Genomic DNA, 13,882 nt, shown 5'->3' with positions numbered 1-13,882 from the left:
TTTATACAAGCCCCCGTTTGCTTGCCTCAGTCCTGATTGGCCATCCCTTAATTTTGGCATTTGAATTCTACTGGCTCATGTTCCTTTAGCTTTTAGGGGTTCGTAGATAGCACCCACCTGTGGAGACTGCAACAAGAGCTATGTTGGCCAGACAGGATATAAACTCTCAACTTGTTTATGGGACCACAAATTGGTGGTACAGAGACATGATCCACTGTCGCTGATCTCAGTACATGAAGACTGAGAAAAACAACGCTTTAACTGGGACACCGCAGAGTTTCTGGCACAGGCAAACACAAAACAGGCACGAGAATTTTTAGAAGAATGGTTCTCTTCTGATAACTCCATAAACAAACATCAAAATAGATGCTATCTACCAACACCTAAGAGCCACAGACACATGAGCCAATAGAATTCAAAGGTCAACTGAAGGAGTAGGGGAGGCTAATCAGGCCTGAGGCAAATGAATGGAGGTCTATATAACCGTGAGAACCCCCAAAGAGAAACACCAACAACTGCGCACTAAGGATGTCACCTCAACTGGTGAGGAAACATCTGCAAGCAAATTGCCAAGCTCAGCAGACAATGCAACATCAAGCACCTCAACCCGAGTTCCCAATATGCACAACAATCCTGACCAAATTGTGTTTATTGTAAGAGATGGAAGCCAGATTCAGCAATCAATCTCCATTCCAGCTCTACAATTCAATCAGATCATGGGCGATCTTTTACCTCAGCACTACTCTTGTACCCTCCTTCCATACCCTTTGATTCCATTAATATCAAAATATCTGTCATTCTTCCCTGAACACACTCAATGACAGAGCCTCTATTGTTCTCAAGATAGAGTTCCAAACATTTACTGCCCTCTGGATGAAGAGAATTTTTCTCAGCTCCATTCTGAATGACTGAAATTTCAGATCAATGATTCCACATCTAGCCACTCATACAAAGCCAGAAACTCATACTAGGAAAAGTATCAATTCCAACTGTATCCTGTCTATGTTCTCCTCTGCTTCAATCAGATCAACTCTTAAAATTACCAAACTCCAAGTGACATAGAGATACAAGATTAAATACAAGAGATTCTGCAGAAGCTGGATATCCAGAGACTGGTCATCAGTGGTGTAAAGGCATGAAGGGTCTCAGCCTGAAACACTGACTGTCTATTCCTCTCCACAGACATTGCCTGACCTGCTTTCCTCCAGCAATATGTATGTGTGACCTGTAACCTTAATAGAATTGATTTTAAAAGATGTTAATTTCAGACACTCTGAGGCATACTGCCCAATCCAGGCAACATCCTTGTAAATCTCCTCTGCACCCTTTCTATGGCTTCCACATCCTTCCTGTAGTGAGGCGACCACAGCTGAGCACAGTACTCCAAGTGGGCTCTAACCAGGGTCCTATATAGCTGCAACATTACCTCTCGATTCCTAAATTCAATTCCACGATTGATGAAGGCCAATACACCGTATGCCTTCTTAACCACAGTGTCAACCTGTGCAGCAGCTTTGAGAGTTCTATGGACTCAGACCCCGAGATCCCTCTGATCTCCACACTGTCAAGAGTCTTACCATTAATACCAAATTCTGCCATCATATTTGACCTACCAAAATGAACCACTTCACACCTATCTGGATTGAACTCCATCTGCCACTTCTCAGCCCAGTTTTGCATCCTAGCAATGTCCCACTGTAACCTCTGACAGCCCTCCACACTATCCATAACACCTCCAACCTTTGTGTCATCAGCAAACTTACTAACCCATCCCTCCACTTCCTCATCCAGGTCACTTATAAAAATCACGAAGAGTAAGGGTCCCAGAACAGATCCCTGAGGCACTCCACTGGTGCTCGACCTCCATGCAGAATATGACCCCTCTACAACCACTCTTTACCTTCTGTGGGCAAGCTAGTTCTGGATCCACAAAACAATGTCCCCTTGGATCCCATGTCTCCTTACTTTTTCAGTAAGCCTTGCATGGGGTATCTTATCAAAACCCTTGCTGAAATCCATATACACTACATCTACTGTTCTTCCTTTATCAAAGTGTTTAGTCACATCCTCAAAAAATTCAATCAGGCTCGTAAGCCATGACCTGTTCTTGACAAAGCCATGCTGACTACTCCAAATCATATTATACCTCTCCAAATGTTCATAAATCTTGCCTCTCAGGATCTTCTCCATCAACTTACCAACCACTGAGGTAAGATCTGCTGCAAACGTCCCCAGGCTTTCTCTCACATGGCACTGTCTGCTGCCCTGTTCTTCCCTCATTGCTTTCGCCTATGGCCTCTGCTCGAAGCACCAATCCGGCTCTGCTACAAAGGCCCAGTAGTCATGCTATTTAGCCAGTGTTAAGTCAAGGGCCCATAGGGTATCCCCTTCCATTGCCAGGGCAAAGTGTGCCACCGTCTCGCAACCATTGTGCCATGTGGCAAGTTTTACTTGCACTAGGCTGCTGGTACTTCGTGGACCTTGTGGCACTAATTGGTCTTCCTCTTGCTCCAGTGCAGTCTGCCATATTGCCCATCCTCCCATGGCTGCAGCATCTTGGGTTCCCCGGTGCAGACCATGAGGGAGGCAGGGGATGTGCACTGCCGTGTCCCCTGGGTTGGGGAGCCTGGGTACACTTGCTCTGTTGGGGCTCTCTGGGAAGGCCTGATGCTCAGTTCCCAAGTCTTCTCTCTGGACCTAGCCTTATGTACCCAGCCCAGGGGTGGGATGCAGGGGAGACATACTGCTTGGTTCTTCGACTTGTTCCCCGGACCTTAAGGTGCTCTATCTGACATCGTAGGTCTTCAATCTTGTCACCAATTCGAATCCCACTGCTGACACTAATGTAGCAAGCATTCAGTCCATGACAACAGATGAGAAAAGCTAGTTAAACTCACAACCGCTTTTATTGTGATAAACATAAAACAAGACTGGATGCTATGACCCAGGGAGAGAATACACTCAGTCACATCCAGACGGGAGAGGTGATCACACAGTTGCAGTCATGGGGACCCATAAATACACAAATGAATAACTATATAACCTGAACTAAAATGTAACAATAAATGAACTTGAACATCCCACCATAATCCCATGAAAGCATTTCAACACAAGAACGATAAACAGCACTGGTCATTAGAAATGCGGGGTAGGGGGGCTGTTGACCATAATAATTTTGTACTGATCTTGTACACCCCAAGAGTCTAATGAAGGCCTGAGATGTGATATGATGGCAGTGGTTCACTTTATCATTGCTGATATAGCTTGATACAGAGAAAAGCATCCCATAGGAACACACCTCCATTAACAAACAACACACACAAAATGCTGGTGGAACCCAGGAGGCCAGGCAGCATCTATAAGGAGAAGCACTGTTGACGTTTCGGGCCGAGACTAGTCCTGATGAAGGGTCTCGGCCCAAAACGTCGACAGTGCTTCTCCTTATAGATGCTACCTGGCCTGCTGTGTTCCACCAGCATTTTGTGTGTGTTGTTGAATTTCCAGCATCTGCAGATTTCCTCGTGTTTCCTCCATTAACAACATAGGATTGAATGGGAAAAAGAGAGTTGCATTCCAGAAAATTGTGATATGGACAATTATCTAAGAATGACCCTCCCCATTACATGGTGGACATTTGCATACAATGGATGCCATGCTGTCTCCTAACCTCATTGGTTGAAATTTTCATTCAGATATATTTTTCCTTTATCAAGGAGAGAGAGAGCCTGTGGTATATCGAATACCAGGTGAATGAGTAGTCTTTAGAGGTACTGCAAGTCTGTGTCTTTGCAGATGCTTTGCTGTATGCTTGAGTGCTCAGTGGGAATGCTGATGCTCTTTTTGCTGGTGGGGGAGGAGGGATCGTTGCTTTGCTGCCACTTATGCGTGGGAGGGGGAGCTGGAGGCTTGGCTTTAGGGTTTTAACTGCCATTCATTTTTGGGGGCACTCCTCGCGAAGAAGAAATATTTCAGTATGTATATTGTATACATTTCTCTGACATTAAATGTACCTTTGAAACCTTTTCATCAAATTCTTAATCCAATGAGATGCTTGTTTAAACAATCTCCATGAAGCAAGATTGTACTCTCTTAAATATGTACAAGACCCTGGATGGGGAGGAGTTGATGAAAAATGTGTTTGAATAGATAATTAACTCCAATGAGGTTAAGAGATAAAGAATTGACAAAAAGCAGTAATAGCTGGAGATTCTGGGAGCAATTCAGAAGGTGCAGGATATATACATCCCAAAGAAGAAGTTGTTGGCATTTTTTCAAGGGCAATAGAATATAAAAGCAAGGAGACAATGCTGAGCCTTTATAAAACACTAGTTAGGCCGAATCTGGAGTATTGTCAACAGTTTTGGGCCCCATATCTCAGAAAGGATGTGTCATCTTTGGACAGAACCCAGAGGTTGTTCGAGAGGATGATTCTGGGAATGAAGGGGCTAACATATGAGGAGCATTTGGCAGCTTTGGGCCTGCAATCGATGGAATTTAGAAGAATGTTGGGGGGGAGGTTTCACTCTCATTGAAACCTACCAAGTGTTGAAAGGACTAGATAGGGCAGATGTGGAGAGGACGTTTCCTGTGGTGGGGTATCCAGAACTAGAGAGCACTGTCTCAAAAATGAGAGGTGGTCCTTTAGAATAGATGTAAGAAGGAATTTTTTTAGCTAGGGAGTAGTAAATCTGTGGAATGCTCTGCCACAGACTGCAGTGGAGGCCAAGTCCATGTGTATATTTGTATATTTAAGGCAGAAGTTGATTGCTTCCTGATTGGTCAGGGCATCAAAAGATATGATGAGAAGGCAGGTGTATGGGGTTGAGTGGGATCCGGGATCAGCCATGATGGAATGGTGGAGCAGACTCGATGGGCTGAATGGCCTAATTCTGCTCCTATGTCTTATAGTCTTAAGTATTTGAAAGCAGCAGAACTGTGCCTAACAAGGCAAGTCAAAACCAACATACAAGCTTAAGAGAGGGCATACAGTAGAGTAAAAAGTAGTGGTAAGTTAGAAGACTGGGAGGCTTTAAAAAAAAACAACATAAAGCAACTAAAAAAAGAAAAGATGAAATATGAAGGTAAGGTACCCAATAATGTTAAAGAGGATACAAAAGTTTTTTAGGTTTCTAAAGAGTTAAAAGAGGCAAGAGTAGATATCCGATCATTGGAGAATTATGCTGGGGCATATTGAAATGGTAGATGAATTGAATAATATTTCCCATCCACCTTCACTGTGGAAGATATGAACAGTATGCTGGAAGTTCAAGCGGCGCAAAGTGTAGTAATTTGGTAGGCCCAAATACAATAGGTCTTACACAGTGAAGGGTACAACACTGGGGAATGTGGTAGAATGATGGGATCTGGGAATACAGGAAGATAATTCATTGAAAGTGACATCACAGGTTGATGGGGTCATAAAGAAAGCTTTTGGCACATTGGCCTTCATAAATCAAAGTATTGAGCACAGGAGATGAGAGTACAAAACATTGGTGAGGCCTAATTTGAAGTATTGTGTACCATTTTGGTCACGTATCTACAGCAAAGATGTAAATAAGGTTGAAAGAGTGCAGAGAAAATTTACAAGGAGGTCGCTAGGTCTGACGGACTCGAGTAATATGGAAATATCGGATAGGTTAGAACTCTACCCTTTAGAACGCAGAAGATTGAGAGGAGATTTGATAGAGGTATTCAACATTATGAGGGGCATAGGTAGGGTAAATGCAAGCAGGCTTTTTCCACTGAGGCTGGGTGGGACAATTAGAGGTCACGGCTTAAGGTGGAAAGGTGAAACTTCTTCACTCAGAGTGTCATGAGAGTGTGGAACACACTGCCAGCGCAAATGCTGCATGTAAGCTCAATTTCAATGTTTAATGAAGTTTGGATAGGTACACGGTTGTAGTGGCATGGAAGGCTATGGTCCCAGTGCAGGTCAATGGGAGTAGGCAGTTTAAATGGTTTGGCACAAACTAGATGGACCGAAGGGCTTATTTGTGTGTTGCCTTTTCTGTGACTCTATGAGCGTCAGGGTGCAGAAGTGAGTAAAGTTGTCATTATTAGGAAGAAGGTACTTGGGGAAACTGAAAGGTATGAAGATAGATAAATCACTTGGACCAAAAATCTTTCAAGAATCAATGGATTCTGGAATTATTCTGGAGGACTGGAAAATTGCAAATGTCACTCCATTCTTCAACAAGGGAGAGAGACAGAAGAACAGAAATTATAGATCAGTTATCTGACCTCAGTAGTACAGATGATGTTGAAGTCTATTGTTAAGGTTGTGGTTTCGGGGTACATGGAAGCATATGATAAAATAGACCAAAGTCAGCCTGGTTTCATTAAGTGAAAATCTTACCTGACAAATCTGTTAGAAGTCTATGAAGAAATAACAAGAAGAATAGACAAAGGAGAATGGGGGGGGGGGGAGGGGGATGTTGTGCACTTGGATTTTCAGAAGGCTTGTGACAAGGTTCTGCGCATGAGGCTGATTAATAAGTACTACAGGAAAGATAATAGCATGGATAGAGCATTGGCTGATTGGCAGGAGGCAGAGAGTGGCAATAAAGGAAACTTTTTCTCGTTGGCTGCTGATGATTAGTGGTGTTCCACAGGGTTCTGTGTTGAGACTGCTTCTTTTTACATTACATTTCAATGATTTGGATGACGGAATTGATGACTTTGTTGCAAAGTTTGCAGATGATGCAAAGAAAGGTGGAAGGGCAGGTAGTTCTGAGGAAGTAGGGAGGCTATAGAAGGACTTAGACAGAGATTAGAAGAATGGGCAAAGAAGTGGTAGATGGATTGCTGCATCAGGAAGTATATGGTCACGTACTTTGATCAAAGAAATATAAAGAGTACACTATTTTCTAAATGGAGAGACAATTCATAAAATCTGAGGTGGAAAGGGACATGGGTGTCCTTGTGCAGGATTCCATAAAGGAGTTGAGTCTGTGGCAAGGAAGGCAAATGCAATATTAGCAATCATTTCAAGAAAACTGGAATATAAAAACAAGGATATAATGTTGAGGCTTCATAAAGCACTGGCGAGGCATCACTTGGAATATTGTGACAGTTTTAGGCCCCTTCCCTATGAAAGGATGTGCTGACATTGGAGAAAGTTCAGAGGAGGTTGACAAAAATGATTCCGAGAATGAGAGTTACCATATAAAAACCAGTCGATGGCTGTGGGAATGATATAATGACTATCATTCAGAAGAATGAGAGGGGAATCTCATTGAGACCGTCGAATGGTGAAAGGCCTCGATAGAATGGAGGTGGAGAGGATGTTTCCTAAGGTGAGGGATTCTGGGACCGGGGCACAGCCTCAGAGTAGAGGAATATCCTTTTAGAATGAAGATCTTTACCCAATATTAAAAGGAACAGGTTGCACTTGAATTCCAGGGGGTCCAATATCCTGGTGGAGAGGTTTGCTAAGGCTATTGGGGAGAGTTTAAACCAGAATTGCTGGGGAGTGAGAACCTAACTGAAGTGATGGAGGAAAGGGAGGTTGCCTCACAAATAGAGAAAGCTTGGAGACACTGCAAAAGGGGATAGGCAGGTGATAGAGAAGGGACGCACTCAGACTGATGGTTTAAGATGTGTCTATGTGAGAGTAAGCATTCGGCACAGACTAGAAGGGCCGAGATGGCCTGTTTCCATGCTGTAATTGTTATATGGTTATATGTTATATTTTAATGCGAGGAGTATTATGAACAAAGTGGATGTGCTTAGAGCATAGATCAACACTTGGAGCTATGATGTTGTGGCCATTACACAGACTTGGATAGTGCAGGGGCAGGAATGGCTACTTCAAGTGCCGGGCTTTAGATGTTTCAGAAAGGACAGGGAGGGAGGCAAAAGAGGTGGAGGCACGGCACTGTTAATCAGGGATAGTGTCGCGGCTGCAGAAAAGGAGGAAGTCATGGAGGGGTTGTCTACGGAATCTCTGTGTGTGGAAGTTAGGAATAGGAAAGGGTCAATAACCTTATTGGGTGTTTTTATAGTCAGATTATGCAAAGCTGTAAAAATAACAGGGTTGTTGTGGTGGGAGATTTTAATTTCCCAAATATTGATTGGTATCTCCCTAGAGCAAGGGGTTTAGATGGAGTGGAGTTTGTTAGGTGTGTTCAGGAAGGTTTCTTGACACAATATGTAGATAAGCCTACAAGAGGAGAGGCTGTACTTGATCTGCTATTGGGAAATGAACTTGGTCAGGTGTCAGGTCTCTCAGTGGGAGAGCATTTTGGACATAGTGATCACAATTCTATCTCCTTGACCATAATATTGGAGAGGAATAGGAACAGACAAGTTAGGGAAACGTTTAATTGGAATAAGGGGAAATATGAGGCTATCAGGCAGGAACTAGGAAGCATAAATTGGAAACAGATGTTCTCAAGGAAACATATGGAAGAAATGTGGCAAATGTTCAGGGGATATTTGCGTAGGATTCTGCATAGGTATGTTCCAATGAGACAGGGAAGGTATGGTAGCATACAAGCACCGTGGTGTACAAAGGCTTTGGTAAATCTAGTCAAGAAGAAGAGCTTATGAAAGGTTAAAAAAAAAACTAGCTAATAATACAGATCTAGAAGATTATAAGGCTAACAGCAAAGAGCTTAAGAATGAAATTAGGAGAGCCAGAAGGGGCCATGAGAAGGCCTTGGCGGACAGGATTAAGGAAAACCCCAAGGCATTCTACAAGTATGTGAATAGCAAGTGGAAAAGGCGTGAGAGAATAGGGCCAATCAAGTGTGACAGTGGAAAAGTGTGTATGGAACCGGAGAAGATAGCAGAGGTACTTAATGGATACTTTGCTTCAGTATACACTATGGAAAAGGATCTTGGCAATTGTAGAGATTACTTGCAATGGACTGAAAAGCTTGACCCTGTAAATATTAAGGAAGAGGATGTGCTGGAACTTTTGGAAAGCATCAAGTTAGATGATCACCAGGACCGAACGGGATGTACCCCAGGCTACTGTGAGAAGCAAGGGAGGATGTTGCTGAGCCTCTGGTGATGATTTTTACATTATTAATGGGGATGGGAGTGGTTCCAGTGGATTGGAGGGTTGCGGATGTTGCTCTCTTATTCAAGAAAGGGAGTAAAGATAGCCAGACAAACAGACATACTTTATTGATCCCGAGGGAAATTGGGTTTCGTTACAGCCACACCAACCAAGAATAGTGAAGAAATATAGCAATATAAAACCATAAATAATTAAATAAAAATAAGTTAATCAAAATAAGTAAAAATAAGATTTGTAATTATTTGTTATTTGTAAAAATAAGTAAAAAAATAATTACAGATAATGATACTTATAAAAATAAGCCCAGGAAATTATAGACCAGTGATTCTTACTTCAATGGTTGGTAAGTTGATGGAAAAGATCCTGAGAGGCAAATTTATGAACATTTATAGAGGCATAATAAGATTAGGAATAGTCAGCATAGCTTTGTCAAAGGCAGGTCATGCCTTACGAGCCTGATTGAATATTTTGAGGACTAAACACATTGCTAAAGGTAGAGCCATAGATGTAATGTATATGGATTTCAGCAAGGCATTTGATAAGGTACCCCATGCAAGGCTTATTAATAAAGTAAGGAGGCATGGGATCCAAAGGAACATTGTTTCGTGGATCCAGAACTAGCTTGCCCACAGAAGGTAAAGAGTGGTTGTAGACAGGTCATATTCTTCATGGAGGTAGGTGACCAGTGGTGTGCCTCAGGGATCTGTTCTGAGACCCCTACTCTTAGTGATTTTTATAAATGATTTGGATGAGGAAGTGGAGGGATGGGTTAGTAAATTTGCTGATGACACAAAGGTTGGGTGTGTTGTGGATAGTGTGGAGGGCTGTCAGAGATTACAGTGGGACATTGATAGGATGCAAAACTGGCCTGAGAAGTGACAGAAGGTGTTCAATGCAGATAAGTGTGAGGTGGTTCATTTTGGTAGGTCAAATATGATGGCAGAATATAGCATTAATGGTAAGACTTTTGGCAATATGGAGGATCAGAGGGATCTTGGGGTCCAAATCCATAGGACGCTCAAAGCATCTGCGCAGGTTGACTCTGTGGTTAAGAAGGCATGTAGTGTATTGGCCTTCATTAATCGTGGAATTGAATTTAGGAGCCGAGAGGTAATGTTGCAGCTATATACGACCCTGGTCAGACCCCACTTGGAGTACTGTGCTCAATTCTATCAGAACCCTGAGGACTTGTGGAAACTGTGTGGTGGTTTCTTTCGAACTTATAGTCTTTTAACATCTTTTGACTATTTTTACCATGCCCATGGTCTGTTTTTTTTAAATCAAATTATGGTATTGTTTGCACTGTTGTAACTATATGTTGTAACTACGTGGTTTTGTGCAGGTCTTGTAGCTTTAGTTTTTGGTCTTGTTTTGTCTGGTGGATTTGGAGCTCCTTTCTGGACAACGCGCTAAGATGGTAGCGTGATATTAATACGCAGCAGCCTCTCTGGACTCTGGATTGGGGATTTCCAAATGTTATGTGGATTTTCTGGTGTAGTCTATTTTGTCATATGCTTTTGTGATATCATTCTGGAGGAACGTTGTCTCATTTTTTAACTGCATTGCATTTGTGATTTTTAAATGACAATAAACTGAATCTGAATCCGAATCTGAATTCTGGTCACCTCACTACAGGAAGGACGTGGAAACTACAGAAAGGGTGCTGAGAAGATTTACAAGGATGTTGCCTGGATTGGCGATTAGGGAGCATACCTTATGAGAATAGATTGAGTGAACTCGGCCTTTTCTCCTTAGAGTGACGGAGGATGAGAGGTGACCTGATAGAGGTGTACCAGATAATGAGAGACATTGATCATGTGGATAATCAGAGGCTTTTTCCCAGGGCTGAAATGGCTAGCATGAGGGCATAGGTTTAACATCTTTGGAAGCAGATGCAGAGGGGATGTCAGGGGTAAGTATTTTTTATGCAGAGAGTGGTGAGTGCGTGGAATGGGCTGCCGACGACAGTGGTGGAGGTGGAAACGATAGGATTTTTTAAGAGACTCCTAGATAGGTGACATGAAGCTTAGAAAAATAGAGGGCTATGGGTAAGCCTAGGTAGTTCTAAGATAAGTCCATGTTCGACACAGCTTTGTGGGCCGAAGGGCCTGTATTGTGCTGTAGGTTTTCTATGTTTTTATATTTCTATTTTCTCTAATCAATGAAGTTCCTTTAAACTTACATTAGACATTCTATGAATGTATGCATAAGGCTTTCCAACAGCTTGCCCTACCATTCAGAGGACCATGCCTGATCCAACTGTAGGCTTAGATTCACATTCTTACCTCATTTGGTGATGAAGAATCTCTCTAACACTACCCAAAACTGTTCAAGGACTCTGCTTCTTCTAACTCTACAGTACAAAGGCTCACAATCCCCTCCTAACTGACTTGAATAGTTATCTCATTAATTATAAACAGTGATCACAGGTTTGAATTTTTTTCACAGAGGAATCAGCCTCTTCCTGTCCTTCCAATGTCAGCACATCCTTAGAATCTTACATTTGAATTAGGTGTCCTCTCAGGCTTTAAACACCAGAGGATACAAATCTGTTCAAGCTTTCCTCATAAGACAACCCATCCATTCCACTTAATAGATGAGGAGGAGACTTCTGCCTAACTTTCTAGTTCTCTGTGTTTAATACACAATTAAGCATCTGAGTGACAGAATCAGAGAATAGCACAGCATCAAAACAGGGCATTTAGCCCAAATAATTCATACTAAATAGTTTCCCAGTGCAACCTTGTTAAAAGCCTTATTGAAATCCATGTAAACTCCATTAACCATTTGCCCTCATAACTACATATTGCTGTAAAAAAACAGAAAATGCCAGAAGCATGGTCTCTGTTCACATTTTAGATTTGCAGTATCTACAGATATATTTTGATTTTCAAAACAGTTTGTTACCACTTTGACAAATTCAATCTGATTGTCAGATGGAAACTCTTTTAATCTTTTTATTAGTATTAAAAATATTATGAACAAAATACAATTAAAATATTAATAATGGATTACAAACATATAAACTCCCATTACACATGAAGGAATACATAAACAATGAATACAGTATAAGTAAGCTTTCCCAAACATAAACCATATAGTGTATATATGAACAAGGTAAGTCTAGATATTCCATAATATATAATATAATAAAAAAGAGAAACAAAAATAAATCTATATATGAAAGTTAACTAATCTACTAACCTAATATCTAAGAAAAAAAAACAAAAAAGGAAGAAAAAACTAAAAAAAAAACTAAAAAAAAAAAAGAAAAAAAAAGGGCTGTTCATAGTATCTCACAAGCATACGTAAACATCAATGTCGTCAACTCCGATCCTCTCAACATACATACGATTAAGGCTGAAAAAACCAATAAGCCTGGCACAGGGCCATTACATCATATGAAAATATTGAATAAATGGTCTCCATATCTTTTCAAATTTAATAGAAGTATCAAATACAGCACTTCTATTTTTTTCTAAATTTAGACATAACATAGTTTGAGAAAGCCAATGAAGTACCGTGGGAGGATTAATTTCCTTCCAATTCAACAAAATAGATCTTCTAGCCATCAAAGTGAGAAAAGCAATCATTCGACAGGCGGAAGGAGATAAGTGAAGTGAGCCCATCATCGGTAAACCAAAAATTGCGGTAATAGGATGGGGTTGTAAATCAATGTTCAGTACTGCCGAAATAATATCAAAAATATCTTTCCAATATTTTTCCAAAATCGGACATGACCAAAACATTTGAGTTAAAGACGCGATTTCTGATTGACATCTGTCACAAATAGGGTTTATATGAGAATAAAAATGAGCTAATTTATCCTTGGACATATGGGCCCTATGCACAACCTTAAATTGTATTAATGAATGTTTGGCACATATAGATGATGTATTAACTAATTGAAGAATTCTATCCCAATTCTCAATAGAAATAATAAGATTAAGCTCTCTTTCCCAATCATTTTTGGTCTTATCAAAGGGCACTGAACGTATCTTCATAATTATATTATAAAGTTTTGATATAAGCCCTTTTTGAAAAGGGTTTAATTCAAACAAACTCTCCAAAATATCTGAAGACACAAAATTTGGGAATGAAGGAAGTACCGTACTTAAAAAATGCCTAACCTGTAAGTATCTAAAAAAATGAAATCTAGGCAAATTATATTTATTTGCTAATTGCTCAAAAGACATAAAACAGTTGTCCAAAAATAAGTCAGAAAATCTTAATAATCCCTTAGTTTTCCAAGCCAAAAAAGCTTGATCTATAATTGAGGGGTGGAAAAAACAATTAGATACAATAGGACTATTTAACACGAATTGAGTCAACCCGAAAAATTTCCGAAATTGAAACCATATACGTAAGGTATATTTAACTATCGGGTTGTCGATTCAATTCGGCAAGTCAGATGGAAACTCAATGTAACAAAGTCATGCTATCTTTAATTAATCTTTGTCCTTCCCTCAGAATTTGGGAATGTCATACTTCAGAACTTGATTTAAAAAAGACACAGTACTCAGTGGCCAGATCACATCATTAGATGTGTTACACTTGAATGTCTTCCTTCACCCAGGGTTCACAAAGCCCTGTAACTCAGAAACAACAGCCCTGCACAGACTGTTTTAAATGACACAAGTTTACCTCAGGAAATCCAACTGCTTACAAAGGCTTAGCTTCTCTCTTTCCATGCTCTCAGTAACACGATAGATCTCCCTGTGGGAAATATTGAAACACTGAATAAAGCAAATATTATTTCTCATTTTCAACTTCCATATCTGACAGTGAAAGGGGATTTCATTTTAAGCAGCATAACAGAAACACTATGGCTGGATATCCTCATGAAAATGCAATACA

General features: G+C 40.8%; 1 protein-coding gene across 1 annotated transcript in view; it reads right to left on the bottom strand.

Annotated features, from left to right (window-relative positions):
* cracr2aa (calcium release activated channel regulator 2Aa) overlaps window positions 1–13,882 on the bottom strand; it is a 114,040-nt gene that overhangs the window by 54,199 nt on the left and 45,959 nt on the right. The window contains exon 8 of the mRNA XM_073057716.1: window positions 13,670–13,741. Coding sequence (XP_072913817.1) covers window positions 13,670–13,741 — 72 coding nt within the window. The remainder of the gene's footprint in view (window positions 1–13,669; window positions 13,742–13,882) is intronic.

Source organism: Hemitrygon akajei, chromosome 10, assembly GCF_048418815.1.
Source record: "Hemitrygon akajei chromosome 10, sHemAka1.3, whole genome shotgun sequence".
Lineage (NCBI taxonomy): Eukaryota > Metazoa > Chordata > Chondrichthyes > Myliobatiformes > Dasyatidae > Hemitrygon > Hemitrygon akajei.
This window is presented reverse-complemented; position numbering and strand designations above follow the sequence as displayed.